We start from the raw sequence: 20,120 nt of genomic DNA, 5'->3' as shown, positions 1-20,120 counted from the left end.
CAGGGGCTCTTTAACGGGACCGAAATATAAATACACGGGTGTTCTTGCATCTTCAGATTTTCATCCTAGTGAATATTATTTGCAATCTTACTGGCTACAACTCGTCAATTACAATTCGTGCTACATACTGTGTAACTAAAGCCTTAATTTTTAACATATAATTTAATATAAACAGAGTAATTTAAACCGTTATGAATCCGTGCCACACCTGGCAGTTCAGTTTTAAAGAAACCTTGCTCTTATCTCGGAAATTTTAGGTTAGGACATTTTTGAGTGTTTTCTAAAACACCCGGTATATTACTCCTTCCCTTCACACCATCTTTCATCGGTGCGATTTTAATCCACTCACCTCTTAGTGTTTCGTATATCAGAGTTACCTTACCGTAGAAGAGAATTAAACCTGCGTCTTCATGACTGAGCACTATAAAGACATATTAACTGTGTCGTCATGGTAGGAAGGAAGGAAGGAACACAAAAGGGAGAAGGCAGGGAGGTTAACCAGACAGCAGTCCGGTTGGCTACCCTACGCCGGGGGAAAGGGAAGGGGAGTGGAAAGATAGGAGAGACAAAGAGAGAGAGAGAGAGGGGGGCGAGAAGAAAAATAAAAAGGAAATGATCAATAAATGCGCTGACACGTATGTGGCGGTGGCACTGCACAACAGTCATAGGCGTTCACAAAGGCTCGTAGTCCTTAAGAAGTACAAAAGTGCTTTAACTGCCTTGTGGGCCACCGAGCGATGGGGACGGTGCTCCAGCAGCATCTGCACGGAGAGCGGCCGATCGTCCAATCGTCGCATCGCATCAGAAAGAGTTCGTCTTTCAGAGGCAAATTGAGGGCAGTGGCATAGCAGATGATCGATGTCTTCCTCAGTACTGCAGACCTCGCATGCCGCACTGTCGGTCACTCCAATTAATGTTGTGTATGCCTTCGTGAAGGCAACTCCTAACCAAAGCCGACAAAGAAGCGAAGCTTCACGTCGACGAAGTCCGGATGGAGGTCGGAGTTCCAGCGTAGGGTTTATTTGGTGGAGCCAAGTATATGACGTCGTCAGGGTGTGGTAATCGACAAGCTCATAGGCGTGTGCACGGGGGGGGGGCGGCCGCCTCCCCTATTCACCTAAGAGGGGGGGCGCAAAGTCAGCCGCATACGTTGACATAATAGGGAGGGAGCCGCTGCGACTCGGGGGGGGGGGGGGCGCAATGTCAGCGCCATTCATTGACATAATTGGGAGGGGGGGCCGCTGCGACGAACCTTCGCCTCCTCCTCCCTGAAGGTGAACCCTGCGCGCGCCTATGAACAAGCTTATAACGCAATGACAATCACTAATGAAGCAAAGGAAATATACAGGTCCCTATAAGTTGCATCAGCGAAAGTACGTTCACTTCAGCAAACGGATTCACCTCTCCTCTTCGCGTCTGCTGTTCAAGCCGATTTGCAAACACTACCAATGTCGCGCGCTTGGGAGCTCACACAAGCGTCCAACACTGTTGCGTAATTTCGTGACACACCAAGGCGTACGCAAAGTGTTAATCGATGCTACGTCACAATGAAAGCTGGAGTCTGATATTCGTAATATTCGTAATGAGGAAGTACGTACCCGCTGATTGAGGAATTCTTGAGCTAAGCTGTAGTCCTACGAAGCTCTGTCTACGAGGAAGGCAAGATTCCTTCTGAAAGGGCGATGCTGCCGTGCTTATTGCGATAGACAAGAGCAAGGACATCTCTCAAAGCTGTTCAGCGATAACAGCAATAAGGTCTACTTACGTAGAGAGTCAGTGCAGCCTCCATATCTTTCTTTGCACTGCCAAATATTTCAAAGACATATTATCTTTCGACATAAGCACTAGGCAGTCGGTGAAAGCGTCGTTTATCAGTGAGTGGTTTGTTTGCTATTGAAAGTTCATACAGGCACAAACACTTATTCAGGGGTTACTGTTATTCATTCGTAGAATTGGTCAGGCGGCCCTGCTGCGGCCCTGCTGAGGCGTCGAGTCCTCGACATTGCTGCCGTCTTTCACTATTATTATTGCTATTGCGTTTGTACATACATGAACACGACCACAAAGAGGAGAGAAAGAGACAGCTGGCAACTGGCCACCAAGATACCTGCTTTCGAAAAGAAGAGATAAGGACAGCATTAACATAAGGAAGCAGTTGTGATGGAAGCACCTTGTTGTGCGGAGGTATTCCCGGGCAGTGTCAAGGTTCGCTTCCATAGATACCACTAGAGGTTGATGTGGTTTCCACACATCCTGAATGTTATTTCATTAGTAGAGTGAATGGCATGACACAGCGAGTTGTTGCTAGAACTCTCGGTGACAATATGGCTTTGCTGGTGAAAATTTGCAAGATAGTCTTAAGATGCTCCGATATGTTGTGTCACGGCTCTCTAATAAACACTCTTTGTTAAGCTTTGAGGTGGTAGTATAGCCACCACCTTTTATAACCACAAAGTATCACGTGACAGTGGTGTAACTGTGGCGACGCCCATGCCATTTGATGGGCTAACTCTTGCCTTCTTCCTTTTTAGTGGAACTTGTGTGTAGTGGGATTTACCCAATTTCTGTGGAACATACGCGTTTATGATGATGATAGTTTTCTGATAGGCCGCATTGATTTCTGTGGCACATAACCGTTTGTTGGGCTAACTGCTGCCTTCATTTTTAGTGGACCAGTGGTGAGTAGCGGGATTTGCCCAACGTCTGTGGCGCATACCCACTTATGATGCCCACAAGCGTTACCATGGATCCCGGACATGAAAGGCTCGACCAATAACAGCTTATTCGCTGCACACTATGTTAGAGAAGCGAGTGACTCGATTTCTGAAGGTCTGTTAAGTTGCTCAAAAGTTTCGTCATATTACTTGCTTGGGCATCGCGAACACCTATTGGCACAGCAGAATCATTTTAAAGTTATAGCACGTTTCGCAAAGGTATCCCGCGGAAACTACAAGCATAATAGCTTCACGCAGCATTAACATATTGTCTCAATACAAAGTATGGTTGCTGCAAATGTTTTTGTGAATTATGTACTTAACTAAAGCAGCAAGCTGATCTCGTTGGTAGGTTAGCGCTTTGTAGATTTGTTTATGTTTTTGACACGATGGTATAAAAATCGGCTGTGGTATATAAATATAAAGTACGAAAAAATGTACAAAACAAACTTCGTCAAAATAAAGCCAGTGCATTGCTGGGAAAAAGGGGGACACGCATGTCCCACTGACTCCTGAAGGTACATCATGCGTTCACATCAACGAGTGTTTGGGATGAAACGGCCGTAACAAGCGGCGACGAGGAGCACCTGTGATGCTGGGCAGAGGAGCGTTGTGCGCACCTAATTTCCAGCAGCGGAACAGCACCTGCACATTCGCCTTGCAAGCCTTCATATACGGCTTTTGGTCTGTTCCTGTAAAGTTCGCTTCACCACACACACCAACCTTTATTTGTCAGTTTCGTTGTCCCTTCTTCCGCCGTCGAAATGGTCGAGTGCTGATGTTGTCCCTGAATATCTGCCCACTTTTCAAGAGGTATATGACACAAAGAAAATTATTCCCATGCACCGTTATCCCCAATTAGGCTCACCGAAGAGCGTGGAAATTTTGAAAAAGGCTGTGTTTCGACGCATTTATCAGTCAAGTTACTGCACAAATCTACATAAACACATGATGACTGGGAGCTGAAATCGCTTCTCTTGAAAACCAGAAAAAGAGAAGACTATCAGGCATTTTGAATGACAGGTCTCTTTTACCTGAACGGGACGAAAATACAGAAGCTTCCGTAAAAAAAAAATTGCGGGCAGTTTGCACTAAGTCGCGCAAAGCTTAGCACCGCGAAGCACGGGCCCGTCGCCACTCGTACTCCCCGTCGACCGACACGTCTAGCTTCGAGATGCGCCGCTTCCTCCTCGGGAGTACACAGCCAGGCTATGCACTGTAGAGCGGAGGTTGTGCGCAATGTCTCCGTCGGTGGGCGTGGCTTATCTACTGCGCATGCGCGGCTTTGCCATGTGGTGCGGTATCTGGTCGCTAGACGACGCGACACTTGCTTCCTCTTTCTTTCTATCTCTTTTTCTATCTTTTTCGTTGATGTTCTCTCTGTCTCTTCCTTTTTCTTTCTGCATTTCTTTCTCTTTCTTTCTCTCTTTCTCATTCTCTCTGTGCTGCGCTTTACTCTTTCTCCCCTTCTCCTCACCATCACATCTCTCCTCCGCATGCTCACTTCCCCTTTCCCACCCCCTTGCTACACTATACTATAGAAGGCTATCCTATGCTCTGCTAGCGTGCCTGGATAGCCGAGTGGTTAGGACGCTGGCCTTCGGATCGAGGGCACGCGGATTCGAATCCCGCCTCGTGAAGAACTTTTTTCGGCAAGAATTTTTCTCTTTCTCTTTCTTTATATCTTTCTTTCCGTCTACCTGTTTGTTTGTTTCTCTCTCTCTCTCTCTCTCTCTCTCTGTGTACTCGTTCTCAGGTAGCCACACAGTGGCACATACCCGTTAAGGTGGTGATAGTTTTCTGCGACCGACTCACAAGGAACGATTTGCTAAACAGATTCGCTGTTAAAAATGGAACAAATTTCAGAGACATTGTGGCACTACTTCCACCTTCCGAAACCGCGGTAAAACAATTTTTTTCGAGCTTACACATGCTTAGGTGAGATAACAGCACTTAGCGTTGTGCTAATTTTGACAGGTGATGTGGGAGAAAAGTTTTTCCGCAGAAGAAAAATGGGACGTATGTGCCCCGCTGTCGCGCAAAGGGTTAATATCTTTGAAAAGAAGATCGTGAAGAAAACAACGAATGAAGATATCTTTCGTAAGGCTCATCAGGAGCCGTAGGGCTCAATGTGGATGTTTAGTTATGAATTAACGGGGTCACTTCTAAGTGTAGATGTAGAGCTAGATGTGAGTGGCCTTTGTTTATTGTGGTTCAAATCGTTGACGTCATTTTCATGCCTGTGTGAACTGCAATATGCCGTCCAGACATGATTTATTGGATATTGATGCCGTTCATTAGCAGTGTATGAATGTAGACTTGCTCGTTTAATATTCGCAGTCTCTTTATGTCGAGCGAAAAACGCGATGACATAAAAGAACGGACACACGCATATGTAATTTAGCGCCCAGTGTTCGTATGTTCTGTGTGTGTTTTTCGCGTTACGTAAAAAGACCGTTTATTATATGCGCAAACACAACAAGAACTCTGATGGCTTTGGAACAAAACCAGGAAACAAACGTACAATATGACAATTCTTTTCGCGTACGTTTATTCTCTCATCAAACATCGCTGACAGCCGGAAAAATCTTGGTGATAATATATAGGACAGGTTAAGTGCGACAGTGGAGAGAACGGTGATATAAGAGTTTCATTAGTGCCGGTGATTAACTCTGTTAGCTTTACTGTTGGCACGTATTCGCGAAAATATTTTTTTTTTCGTTTATCCGAAAATTTCAGAATTAAAGGCTAGAAAATGATGTATCAGCTAAACATTTTGATATAGACTACATCACGAGTTATTTGGAGGTGTGAAATCACTAAGGAGGAGACAAAAAAAGATAAGCAAGAAGAAAGAGTGCATTAACAAGAGCAGTCGTACGACGTTAAATGTCCAGGTCAAGTGATCCACCCTGATTTTGCACGTCAGAAGAGATATAGTTAGGCCTTAGAGATAAAATTACACCATCTCCCGCTAAAGGGGACCATGAGGCGATGCGAAGCCGGAGCACTTGCACGATCGCGTTCCGTTGGGCATGCTACCGACCTCGCGTCGTGGAACGCGAAGAGGGACGCTACGCGCGTCGTATCTTCCATTTAGCCTGGCCGTTAATTCTCACAGGGCGAGCGGGGAACGCGGTCGACAGGCGGGCGAGAGGGGGGCAGCGTAAAAGAGGGGAGAGAAGGGGAGGGGATGCGCATGCGCTCGAGCTCATCGCGGCGTTGTGCAGGAGAGAATTTCGGCATGTCTAGCCCGCGTTTCAGAGGAAGACTGGAAAAGCATAGAGTTTCCTACAATACTTACCAGAGGGAACTCTGGCGCTAGTGTCTATGGGAGCTGCAATGCATCGCGCTTCAGCCAGCATGGGAATCATGGGTAGTACACAGATTTGTCTAAACTTCGTTCTTTCGGCTCCGTTTGGCTCCGCGTCGCCTGCATCCGCTTTGTCGCAAAACGAAGTTCAGCAAAAATCAGCAGTTTCACTTCACCACTTTAACTTCTTTAGGCTCACCGATTCAAATATGGTCACGAAGTTCACAACGATCCATTCTTTTATCCGAAAGAAAACCAATACATAGCAATAAACAAAGCCACAAGTGCGTTCGAAGCCTACAAGCACGAAGACTAGGCAAATCCGTGTACTACCCATCATTCCCATGGTGGCTGAACGATCGCAGCGCCAGAGTTCCCTCTAGGTCATTTTAGGAAACTCTATGTGGAAAGAGGGAGGGGAGAGGGAAAGTGGAGAGGGGAGGGGAGAGGGAAAGTGGGGAGGGAAAGTGGAGATGGGAAGGGGAGAGGGGGAGTGGAGAGGGTATGCGCATGCGCAGTAAGGGTGGTCACGCCGCACACCACCACCACCACCACCACCACCACCGGATTGAGCTCCGCCTTAAGATACTTCGCATCTAATAGTTAGGTTCTTAGTTCATACAATTCCACCTAGATCCAAATGCCCCCAGATCTCCCGAATCACTTTAGCAGCCCCTTTTTTCTCGATCCACTGGCGCACCAATTCGAGATGACGATTCTCGAAGTGAGCTTTCCAGTCGCCAACGATTCCTTTTCTTACAATTACCGGGCCTTTGACCCCACGACGGTTCATGGCGTGGAAGCGACGACAGGCGTCCGAGAAGGGGGCGTCTTTCTCGGTTAGCATTGAAACAACCTCCTTATCCATAAAACAAAGCTTTGACATGAAAGACACACTGCTCTTCTCCACCACGTTCCTGAGCACGTGCGGCTCGTTATCTAGTAAACTCCTGTACTTATCTCCCATGAAACCTGCCAGGGACATTACGGTGCCGCTGAAATCTCGTTTGAGTTCTTCGTAAGTTATAAAGAACACGTTTTCTTCGTGGCGATGGGCGTACCAGGAGAGCAGGTGATCCAAGTAGTCCCCGCGGTCCACCTCTCCGTTCACGAAGGCCTCGACGAAATCGTTGAAGCTACAATTTTCAAAGTCGTACTGTGGGCCGTAGAGCGTGTAGTAGTAGAAGGAAACGCAGACGTCCAGAGGGTTGCGAGCCAAATATATGAACTTCGCTTTGTGATTCTTCATCTGGTGCTCGTACCGAAAGTGTGTCTTGAAGAAACGCGGCGACTCCATCTCGTCGAGGTAGCGCAAGCCGTACAATTCCGGATAAGGACACCACCGGTGAAACTCGGCGAAGTCTTCGGCACTCTCTCCCCTGTATGGTCGGTGAAGAAAGAATATATACTGTCACGGTTTCCGCTCAACCAAGTATTTCGTGTATGTATTTTCTACGCAGACGCACTCGTACCAGTTATAATAACCACTGACAATATAAAACGCTAATGGACGTGCTGGTACTCCATACTGTGGTGGCTAGAAGGGGCAGTGTGACGGGCAGGGGCCAGAAGGTGCACATGCGCGCACTGAAACACGGCGGTAGGTCTAGGCGGCGCTGCGCGCGTCGGGAGCGCGTGCAGCGGTGTTGGTAAAGCGTGGCTGAGGGATATATATATATATATATATATATATATATATATATATATATATTTCGAATTTGTTCGTTATGCGGGCATGCATTTGTTGCACGCTAAACTTCCCATATATGATGCAACTTGAGCAATATTATTGAGTTGCCAGTCTCTGCGCGAGATATGCGATACGTACGGCGGAAGGGTGTTGACAGTCACCCTTGTTATGTAACTGATTTGCAATATGTAAATTTGTGTTAGACGTTCGTCGCGGATACGAGGTGCTCCTTAACCTATTTTATTCTTGTTGTTCCCTAGTTACGCCCCGCATTCAATAAAGAAAAACAAGCTCCGGTTCGCGCGGAAACTATACAGACTGCGCGGGCGCAACTTGAATGTTTCGAAGAGGGGTGTTTCAGTATTCGCACTACACAGTGTCATTAAATCCGGAGCCACTCTTGAAATTGCGCCCATAACGCTGTAGACAAGCTCGGCTTGGCAGGACGAGAATTTTCTGCTTCCGAAGGTGCTCATAGAGCTTCGGACTCCTCATGCGAAGCACCACACACTCTAGGATCCAAGGTCCAATTCTTCTCATACAGCATGCCACATGTCAATTTTCTTTTAGGTGCACTGAAGCATGCCATAATTGCCATCTGTTGTTTCTGAGGCAACTTTTTAATGCGTTCATTAATGCCTCATCTCCAATTTCCTCATTGGCACACTTCATCATGTCGAGTTCCCTCTGTACGTTCAGCAGTTTTCGTTGCGCAGCTACCAGACGGCGGTGAGTGTTGGCATGCATTGCAAGGCGTTTAACTGAGATGCCATGCTTCAGTCGTGATTGCTAATTTTGCAAGAGCTTTCGTAGGTACTTGCAGTGCATGCAAGGGCCCTTACTTTCGAACGTAAGGCTGTACTTAGGAGAAAAGTACAAGCCGGCAAAATACTCATATTTTTCGACTGCGTTTGGCTTCATACCACAGCCAGCACATAAAACCAGAGAATGTGTGCTGTTCAGCACCGACTGCGCCTCCTCTGGTGAGGAAAAATTGCGTTTTAGGTGCAGCTTGCCCCTAAGAAAAACGGAACAACTGACTGTTCCTACTTGCTCAACGGCCTGTTCAAACTTCGCCAATTTCGGCAGCAGTAGGTGATCCAACTCGGCATCCTCTAACTCGCAAAGGCCGAAAGTGACGGTCCCTTGTTCAGTAGAAAACGATAGTTTGTTCCAGCTTGTGTGAGGAAGTTCAATGTTGCAGCACACATATTCCGTACTCTGTGGCTCCACTTCTATCGTGTCAGTATGTTCAGCTTCGGTAAACTCCGATTCTGCAGCATGTTGTGCTTCTATTACTTGTTCACTTTCTTCCGGCGCCTGCTGCTTTACAGTAGTCCTTTTTTCAGTCAGGGGCTCACCTTGTTCACACAGGTTTCTTTCCTTCCTTCTAGTCGGCGTTTTCTTTGTGAGGTATTTTGGCGCATCCGGGAAGATTGTAGGAACGCCGTCCTCTGCTAGCAGCGGCCGATCGTGGGGAATTTCAACCACCTCATTATAAATAACATGACGATAGGTCTTCTATATAAACGTTGCCTCGAAGTGACGTTCACAAACGACGCCGTCGTTGGTTAGTTCCTTATCGCACCGTTTTATATTACGGGCCCACTGCTCCCGTCTCAATGTATCCTTGGGAACTTGAAACGACGACACCCTTGGCGGAAAAGACTTGTACCCACTTTTACAACCGGGCACAAAAACACATACCTGCTTTTGCTGGCATGGTAATAGTGTGTCGCTATCCGGAATCATTTACATGGTGCGCGTCTAAGTCACACAAACACAGCTGCAGGTGTGGAAGTTTGCGCACTGTGCCAAATACACGTGGCTGTAGCAGCTGTAGCAATGGCTGTAGCGGCGAAGATCCCGCACGCCCGCGCCGCCTGCGCGCTCCCGACGACGGCCGCGCCCCTAGCGGCGTAAAAAATGCCATCGAGTTTTGTGCGCCTCTCTCCCACGGCGCGCATATGGTGACCGTCACACTGCCCCTTATATCCACCATATCCATACTGAAAACGAACAGACCAATCAGAGGTTCGTCATTTCTCGTCTGTCCTTGTCCGCTGCTTGCTATGTTTTAGTATTTACGATAAATTTGATCATTTTATAACGGCAAGACTTAGTAGCTTTCTTATGATACCTTCATTCTACTTATTCCACCTGCTTTAGTCCGTAAACGAACGTTTGAATTAAAAAACGACGTTGCGAGGGGCTGTTTCTGTAACATACACAACTATGTCACTGGTGATATCTTGAAAACTTTATATCGAAGCATGTTGTAATCAAGAAAACAAAATAAAACTCAACACAAAAAGAACTATCGCAAGACCAATTAATTCATTTTTATTTATTTTACACTAAAAATGTTCTCATGTGCATATTGGCGGGAAAAGCACACTACATCCAGCCAGAATCCACCTAGTTTTCATTGTCCAGGAGAGGTCTGGTCAGACCACATAAACAGGACAAAGAATGTGACCCTACTCGCCTTCCAGTGCATGAGAAGAGAATACAGCCACCGGAAACACAAATACGTTGATATACTTTCTAGATTGCATACTTCAACATAAATGCCACGTCATTTCGTTCACAATACGCATGGCTCAATAAATGGAACTTTTGCTACAATTATTCCTTCACCAATTTTTTTTCATCACACAGAATTCGGATAGTTACAGGAAGTCTATTAAAGCCGTCAGTGCCTTAAAAGCATCAAAGTGCAATCAATAAAGAGAAGACAATGCGACCAGTTCTGAAACTTTTGTTTCGTCTTCCTTTTTACTCTCAACAAAGCCTCCAAAAATGCGTCCCTTTACAATAAGTTAGTAGCAAATGAAGCTCGCAGAGAAATGTTTTCCTCTAAAAAATAGTTACATCCTAAATTAAAGAACTTCAATGAAATCAATCACTGAGTGACACTTTCGTTTCGAAAGAAACAATTTAAGTTTTGTACGGAAGTACTGGTGTCATTCCATGTTGTGCCACATGGGTAGGACTCTTTGTTACCTGTTTAAAAATGGTGATCGAAGTATGTGGATGCAAGATTATCTCGTGTAAGACACATTGTGTATGAATTGAAGGGCACTTGGAGACGTAAAGCAATGCCCATGATCTCTCGTGAACGACGTGTTATAGCAAAATACCCGACCAGATCTGACTTATCTGACGCTCTGTAATTACCCGTGCAGAATAAGCTGGATGATCTGCTCCAGCCAGTTATTCCCGCACTTGAGGTAGGACACCAGTACTAGGTCTCCGTCTCGAGGCTTGTAACTTCGAACAGCCCGCACGTGCTCCGGCATGTACACTTTGGAGTACTTCAGGCCGTCGATCACCTGGTACACGGGAGCTCGCGTGAAAGCCATGGCTCCCTAAAAAGACGCCGTGACGTCATAGTTATTACGTGCGGATAGGGAGGAGACAAAAAACAACGGGGCTGACGAGTATGATAACTCTTTTAAAATATATTCTTAAATCTACTAAGGCGCTGGCGACTGAAGACATAGTATATATTATCTCGAGATGTGGAACGACATCGCACGGAAGTTGGATTACACTTCGCTCTAAATGTGTTCTACGTGTGTGTGTGTGTGGTGTGTGTGTGTGTGTGTGTGTGTGTGTGTGTGTGTGTGTGTGTGTGTGTGTGTGTGTGCGTGTGTGTGTGCGTGTGTGTATGTGCGCTCGCGCGCGCGCGCGCGTGTGTGTGTGTGTGTGTGTGTGTGTGTGTGTGTGGTGTGTGTGTGTGTGTGTGTGTGTGTGTGTGTGTGTGTGTGTGTGTGTGTGTGTGTGTGTGTGTGTGTGTGTGTGTGTGTGTGTGTGTGTGTGCGTGTGTGTGTGTGTGGTCGGGGGAGGGGTATATGGGGGTGGGGGTATTAAAGAAAGGGGGAGGGGGTGGACGAAAGAAAAAAAAATTCGGCAGATCCCACGCATTGTGGGAATCGATGTAATGCGAAGCAGCCAGCAAAGAGCTGCATACATCGCCTTGTTTGTCTTTGAGCCAAATGAAATCATTCATGCCATGGCATCTAGTCCACCATATATGGCATGTTTGCCATGCACGCATGCATGCACAATCTAGTGTACACCATGCCAATGAAACGCATATTCTGGTATATAAATGCATGACCTGTCGCTTATGTTCATCACGCACTCGTGTCATGCCATACCAATTTTGGTATATATCACGTTAACAAAACGGCCGGAAGCGCACCATGACAGTGACATGTAAATCATACCGTACATGACATGCATAACATGATTCGCATGTTAAGACCTCTCATTTATGTTCGTCATACAGTCACATCGCGCAATACCAATTTTGGTGTATATCAAAGGAGCGAAATGGCCGCGAGTGCACCATGAGTAGAGCATGTAAATCATGCCATACATGACATGCATATTATGGTTTTTCATGTTACCACCTGTCACTAATGTTCATCATACAGTCACATCGCGCAATACCAGTTTTGGTGTATATCAAGCTATCGAAACGGCCGCGAATGCACCATGAGCGTGGCATGTAAGTCATGACATACATGGCATGCATGTCATAGTTTTCATGTTACCACCTCTTATTCATGTTCTTCATACAGTCACATCGCGCAATACCAATTTTGGTGCATATAAATCTAGCGAAACGGCCAGGAATGCACCATGAGCGCGGCATGTAAATCATGACAAACATAACCTGCATGTCATGATTTCCATGTAACCACCTCTCATTTATGTTCGTCATGCAGTCGCGTCGCGCAATACCAATTTTGGTGTATACCAAGCTAGCGAAACGGCCGGGAATGCACCATGACCGCGGCATGTAAAGCATGACATACATAACCTGCATGTCATGATTTCCATGTTAACACCTCTCATTTACGTTCGTCATGCAGTCGCGTCGGGCAATACCAATTTTGGTGTATGTCAAGCAAGCGAAACGGCACGAGTGCGTCATGAGCATGACATGTAAATCATGCCGTGCATGTCATGCATGTCATGATTTTCATGTTACCACGTCTCATTTACCTTCGTCATAAAGTCGCTTCGCGCAATACCAATTTTGGTTACATCAAGCTAGCGAAGCGGCCGCGAAGGCATCATGAGCGTGGCAATTAAATCATGACATACATGACATGCATGTCATGGTTTTCCTCTTACTAACTGTTATTCATGTTCTTCATACAGTCACATCGCGCAATACCAATTTGGGTGTATATCAATCTAGTGAAACGGCCGCTAGCGCATCATGAGCGTGGCATGTAAATCAGGTCGTACATGACTTGCATGTCATGATTATCATGTTACCACGTCTCACTTACGTTCGTCATACAGTCGTGTCGCGTAACACCAATTTTGGTGCATATCACGCAAGCGAAACGGACGCGAATGCACCACGAGCGTGGCATGTAAATCATGACATACATGTCATGGATATCATGGTTTTCATGCTACCACCTGTTATTCATGTTCTTCATAAAGTCACATCGCACAATACCAATTTTGGTGTATATCAATCTATCGAAACGGCCGCGAGTGCGCCATGAGCGTGGCATGTAAATCATGTCATACATGACATGCAAATCATGATTTGCATGTTACCACGTGTCAGTTATGTTCGTCAAAACAGAAATGTCTCGTCATACCAGTTTTCGTATGTATCCCTTCATTTAAACGGCCGCGAGCGCCCCGAGATCATGTCATGTAAATCATGCTGCACATGACATGCGCGTCATGATTTGCATGTTAGTACCTGTCATTATGTTCGTCATGAACTGTTGTCACGCCGCACCAATTTTGGTATATATGAAATTAACGGAACGGCCGCAAGAGCCCAAAGGCCGTGGAATGTAAATCATGCTGTTCATGACATGCGTGTCATGATTTTCATGATATGACCTGTCATTTATGTTTGCGATAAGACCATGTTATGACACACCAATTTTGGTATACATCCGATTAACGGAACGGCCAGGGAGCCCAAAGGCCGTGGAATGTAAATCATACTGGTCATGACATGCGTGTCATGATTTTCATGATATGACCTGTCATTTATGTTCGTAATAAGGCCATGTTATGACACACCAATTTTGGTATACATCCGATTAACGAAACGGCCAGGGAGCCCAAAGGCCGTGGAATGTAAATCATACTGGTCATGACATGCGTGTCATGATTTTCATGATATGACCTGTCATTTATGTTCGTAATAAGGCCATGTTATGACACACCAATTTTGGTATACATCCGATTAACGGAACGGCCAGGGAGCCCAAAGGCCGTGGAATGTAAATCATACTGATCATGACATGCGTGTCATGATTTTCATGATATGACCTGTCATTTATGTTCGTAATAAGGCCATGTTATGACACACCAATTTTGGTATACATCCGATTAACGAAACGGCCAGAAGAGCACAAAGTCGTAGGCGGCTAGATAGATAGATAGATAGATAGATAGATAGATAGATAGATAGATAGATAGATAGATAGATAGATAGATAGATAGATAGATAGATAGATAGATAGATAGATAGATAGATAGATAGATAGATAGATACGCTCAAAGTCGGAGAAGTTCGCTAAGAAATGCTTCGCATTTAAAAGAACCGTCAACACTATGTCCGTCCCTGGGGGTCGGTTATAGTGGTGGTAGTAAACATTTATGAAGCTATTATATACAGAGAGGTTGTTCGGGAAACCAGTCCCTAGCGAGTCCCTTCCCTAGCGAGCCCCTTCCAGTACCAGGTGGGGTCCCTAGTCAGGGACACCATTGGTCGTGGCCGTTGTCCTAAAACGCCAGATCATGGCTTGTTGGGCCGGAAGGTGCCTTCCTGAGTCCTTTGCAGGGCTCAGGAAAGCGGCGGTGGGAGTCCCGTTAATGGTTAATTATATCTTTAAATGGGAGGCATTGACCTTGCGCGGTCATTTCACCCTCAGTTTTTTTATCATGACGATAATGATAAAAAGCTACCGGCATTGTATATTTTGTTAACAACTTCAATATGGGCCCGCCACGGTGGTCTAGTGGTTATGGTGCTGAACTGCTTACCTGAAGGTCGCGGGATCGAAACGCGGCCGTGGCGGCCGCATTTTCGATGGAGGCGAAAACGCTAGAGGCCCGTGTACTTAGATTTAGGTGCGCGTTAAAGAACTCCAGGTCGTCAAAATTTCCGGAGCCCTCCACTACGGCGTCTCTCAGAATCATATCGTGGTTTTAGACGTTAAATCCGAACAATCATTAAAAACTTCTAAATGTTTATTTCGTAAAAAAAGGGGAAAAGAGCATATTTTTCTGCCGAGGCGAATTCAGGCTGTGGGCGTTCATTTAGGTTTCTGTGAATTACATACAAAGCAACTGCACCTGAAGCTGTCAGCTTAGGTTTCCTGAAATCAAAGTACACCCGTGCAATTCTTTAACAGTATCGCGCGAGGGCTGAGCGCGGGATATCGTAGCGGCTAATATTCTCGAAAGGTAACGAGATCTGCCGGCGGTGCGCAAGCGCACAAAGGACGCTGAACCAAGGGCACAGACTCCCTATACCTTCCATGGGACGCGCTCTCGCATGCTGATACGCTGCGGCAGCGCCGCTTCCACCACTGGCGGCTGCCGGGTATCTACTAGAAATAATTCACAAACAAAACATTTCTTTCATGACGTCACTGGTGAGGTCAGCAAATGGAGGGAAAGGGCGCGAAACCGAGAGGACGAGGGTTGCCGCGAAAGCTCTCCTTTCCCATTTCGCATGCAAGCGGGATGTGTTCGCGCTCGCTTGCAGGTCCGCTGGCCGCTCGGGCGACGCGGCAATTCGTTTTAGTTAACCATCTTTTTAATATTGTACGTTTGTTGTGAAGGGGACAAACTAAATATGATGGATTCCTCAATAAGACAAAACTAGATCAACACAAGCAAAATTTAAATTTTTTTAAATCACATATTTCTTACCATAAAACAGACATACACGTAGTGTGAAATTGTCAATCTGCAAAAGCAGATTTAATTCGCAACGGAAATATGCACATAATGAGCAAACATAGAACCCAGAATATCCGAACCAATGCGAAAATTATTAACAATCATGAACAGGCCATGTCGTTACAGAACTTGGTACCAAACAAAACAGAAGTTCAGGGGAATGATGGAGGCATGAAGCGATGCGAAATCGTTGAGTAGGGAATGCCGCTGGAGACAATGTTTCGACAAGTTGACTTGTCTTCGTCAGGGCAGCAGCATTACCTTGACGAAGAAAAGTCCACTCGTCAAAACGTTGGCTCCAGCGACATTCCCTTTTAAATGATTTCTCAAAGCATGAGTGAATCGACTGCATGTATTTCAGTGACAGTGTTAAAAGTAAAGGCCCAGAAAGTTTCAAACTGGCTACATGCATTTCCATGAACAGAAAGGAGCCTGTAATTGCTTCACATCATTTGAACTACATGGCAAAAGTCAAAGATGAACAAACTCTGTCGCCGAACCAAACAAGCATTCAAGCTTTTCATAAACGTATTTTGCCGGCAAAAGGTAGGCTGTCGTCGTGACGAATTAGCCTAGCTAGAGTGTACTAGAATTTAGCCTAGCGACACTGCGCTTATGTCAGTCGCGTCGGGCTTGTAGATAACTGGATTTACTCATGTACACATTCAAAACGAATACCTGCTCAAATATTGGATACTTGTGCTCACCCGTTGTCACTAAGAAACCTGAAAAACCTTCGCGGAACTAAAAATCCCTGGGTTAACGCACCACAGAGCCGCGCAAAACATGCGGTGCCCCTATTTAGCCAACTTCGTCTAAGTGGCTCCGTGCGGCTTCCGTTCGCCACACGCCCCCATCAAATGTCTTATCTTTCCCGCATTCATACTTCACACGCCAACCGAGCGAGATAACCGAGCGCAATCCAACTTACATCGCTGAGCGAGTGGCGAGGTGAGCGGAGGCAACGCTACGAACACAACCAGGTCCCGCTTCGCCCGATTTCAAGTTCACAAAATAAAAAAAAATAAAAAAGACAAATAAACGAAAGAAGAGTTCTTTACAGTTCAATCAAATTTCCTTATTTGTAAAGAATCGTGAAAGACAGTAAATGCGAACATCCACATCAACCTCACTTCGTTCAACCAGTTCTTAGGACGCCCGGCAAGCGCTACGAGCGCGCATGTTCTTTGAAACCGAAACTGGCGCTCAGTTTCCGGGGCCACGCTGAACTGGGAGCGCCGCCTGCTACTCTGTTTACTTCAACATACCTCTAAGTAATCTTTAAGTAAATAACGCCGTACACAGGAGCATATTGGAGAATTGGTCAAGATTATGCGCATGCGCGCTATGCGCAGCCAAGTGCCATAGTGTCCTCGGCTGTGTTGTTCTGCTAGGCGCATTGAATACCGGTGCTTTCTGTTGCGCTATCAATCCCTTTGTTTTCTTTCTTTTTTTTGTGTCATACACATCCACCTGGAAAGCGTCGAGGAGGCCGCGACACGCGCCCACTAAAGTCCCTCTTTTTGGACATCAGCGTAGCAGACGGCGCTCGCAGTTCAGTGTACTTTGGGCGCTCGCGCATCGTCTGCACATCTCATTACCTTTGAGAATATTAGACGCTACCATATCCCGCACTCAGCGTTCCCGAGATACTATTAGAAAATTGCAAGGGTGTACATTAGTGCGCCCTGAATTCCTTCTGATTGGCTGGTGGTATACTCAATGTACCTTTAAGATTACTAGCTGCCAACAGTACTGCAACCGTTTTTCGCACCCAATATAGCGATAACCTCAATTAAACGAAAACCAAGCGGCTGCGTATACTAGCTGGTGCTTCCGGATTTGACATCATATGTTGCGTTCTGAGATAACGTTGTTTACAAGCGTTCCTCCGACTGAATTATCCCGTGAGTGGGAGGCTGACTATCTGGTACAGGGCAACCCAATCGTGTGAGAAAAGCTATCATTATTTCACGTACCTCGCGTTATTGTGCAGGGAAAAAAATGCGACCGCTGCACACTCTCGGTATTCTACATATCGCTTTCAAGAAAATGTTTTGCACTTTACCTGCTATTGCTGTCAAACACACCCTTATCTCATTTGTCTGTATACTATAAAAAAAAAGCACAACACGACGTTTCAGACGATCACTCAATCAATAAACTGGGTAGACAATCAGCCTTACAGGAGGATGGATAGATGGGCTAGTTGGTAATTCATATTCGTTCAAACAACTTGGTGCGCGGGACCAAATACGTCGGCCGAGGAAGAATCACACAACACGAGCACCCGCGTTTTGTGATTCTTCTTCGTCCGCCGCCTTTGGACCCTCGCTCCCAGTTCTCTGACAATCAACCAATCGATCGGCGTCGATGTAGGCAGCATCACAAGACGCGAATCAACGCTATTGAGCATTCAGATTGACGCGAGAGGCCGTCTCTTTGTCGGCGCAAAAAATGTACGCACCAGAAGGTCAAGGCTTCCAGGTACAGAGGCGACGTGTAATGTCGAGGGCTAAGCAAGATAGCCTCTATCCAGAACCAGCGGTATCAACTTCAGATTAAGCTTGCATGGCCCGCGCTGCTATCAGAGTGGCTACGACAACCTCGAGATAGCGTAACAGGCACTGCTGAAACAACGCTATACTGGCTTGTTGAAAAGGTTCCAACGCAGCGACAATTCGCAAGTGAAGGGCTACGCAGTCCATGCAATGTCGTGGACTTGAAGGTGAAGTCGTGATCGCACCACTTTGCAGTCTTAAATAAAGAACAACTGGGTGTGTCTACAGATAAAAAACGAACACGAGGCCCCGGTCCCCATTCCCGATTTTGATGAACTTCACTGTAGGCGCAGGTACTAGACCCAGAACATACTTTATAATATATATATATTATATATATATATATATATATATATATATAATTATATATATATATATATATATATATATATATATATATATATATATATATATAGGTTATTGCCGCAAGAAATAAACGCTCTTCCGTTAATTTCTCAATTTCTGAAATTTGAGCATACCTTGCGAAAAAACGGCGCGCTTCTTGGTCACAATATTTATTCCCACGAAAGTACAAGTAAAATACAATCTTATGAGAACATTATTTCCCTTGGATGTCAATGTAATCTTGGGTCAAAAAATCATAAACATGGCGGACCACACAAAATACCGGCATTTCAGGAATTTATTGCTCAAACAAGTTAACTGAGAATTATAAAATTCGGTACATATTCACTTTGATGTTCGCGCTTTTTTAAAAAAATAATTTTCACGGTTTTCACGTGCTACATTTTACTTCAAGATTGTGCCGAAACCTACGTGGTTTACCAAAAACGCCGAAGTTTGAAAATAGTTTTCGCAAAAAGGCAATTTTTTTTAAATCCCTCTGATTTAAGTCAAGGACATTGTCAGCCATTCTGCGTTAAAAAAAACAACATTGGATTATTTTGGTTGCTAACAAGCTATAATGCGTCACATGTGGCCAAATCAGTCTAGCGGCCGCGCCATTCGTTATGTGCTGAAAATCCGATTCAAGATTGTATTTGGCTTGTTCTTTGATGGGAATAAATATTGTCACCAAGAAGTACACAGTTTTCTCGCTAGGTGCGCTCAAAGTTCCGAAATTGCGAAAATGGTGGAAAGGTGTTTTTTGCGAGCAAAATTTATCAATCTTTTTTCAGCAGAACAAACTTTTTTTCACGAAACTAACCTCGAAATCATTGTCCTGGGTTAGACACCTGCGCCTACGGTAAATTTTATCAAAATCGGGAATGGTGACCGGGACATCGTGTTCGTTCTCATCTGTACACAACCAGCTCACAACTTATGCACCAAGCTGTCTTACCAGATGACGTGGGAAGAGCTATCTGAAAAAAAAAAGAAAGCGAAACGGTCGCCGACGCTCGAGGTACGAAGATGGAACCAATGGTGTTTTTTAGAAGTCGCCTTGCGCAAACGAGATAATTTTTCTTGACTAATTGGCAACCTAATCAGTCAAAATTAATAACCCGTGTCAAGATATACTTGTTAAATTGTGAAAACACGAATGTAAAATATCCCTGTAAATTTGTACTAATAAAGCAACTTCTGCACATATCGAGTGCAAGATGTTTATTACCTTGATAGTCTGTATTAGTGTAATACAAGGTTTCATTTGTGTCCGGTCAGTCTAATATGAATTTGGATTGGTGCATATTTGGTTATAGGTAGTTCTTATTAGTTGTATTACAGTGCGATTATGCTTGCTGATTGACCATGTTTTTTTTTTAAAGAATGTTCCAATATCTCGGGCGTGAAACAGCACAAATATACTATTCGAGCTAAATCACTTCAATAGGCGAAGAGCGAAAAAAAAAGGTGCGTAATAAAATCTATAAAGCTAACTAATAATGTTTGTAAATAACTGCTCAATCACC

General features: G+C 45.2%; 1 protein-coding gene across 1 annotated transcript; it reads right to left on the bottom strand.

Moving 5' to 3' along the window:
• Positions 1-6,643: 6,643 nt before the first annotated feature.
• LOC119386378 (sulfotransferase ssu-1) lies at positions 6,644-11,082 on the bottom strand. Its single transcript, XM_037653693.1, has 2 exons — positions 10,898-11,082; positions 6,644-7,406 (listed from the first exon to the last, which is right to left on the bottom strand). Exons 1-2 carry the CDS (start codon positions 11,080-11,082, stop codon positions 6,644-6,646), a joined length of 948 nt encoding a protein of 315 aa, XP_037509621.1.
• Between the last annotated feature and the right edge of the window lie 9,038 nt (positions 11,083-20,120).

The sequence above is a fragment of the Rhipicephalus sanguineus genome, chromosome 3 (genome assembly GCF_013339695.2).
Source record: "Rhipicephalus sanguineus isolate Rsan-2018 chromosome 3, BIME_Rsan_1.4, whole genome shotgun sequence".
Lineage (NCBI taxonomy): Eukaryota > Metazoa > Arthropoda > Arachnida > Ixodida > Ixodidae > Rhipicephalus > Rhipicephalus sanguineus.
Note: the sequence above shows the minus strand (reverse complement) of the source record. Positions and strands in the feature narration are given on the sequence as shown.

Excerpts from the sequence above, each read along its gene's own strand:
- LOC119386378 (XM_037653693.1), bottom strand. The coding sequence starts at position 11,082 with ATGGCTTTCACGCGAGCTCCCGTGTACCAGGTGATCGACGGCCTGAAG. Across the intron at positions 7,407-10,897 it reads ATCCAGCTTATTCTGCACGG|GGGAGAGAGTGCCGAAGACT; the intron begins GTAATTACAGAG and ends CCGACCATACAG.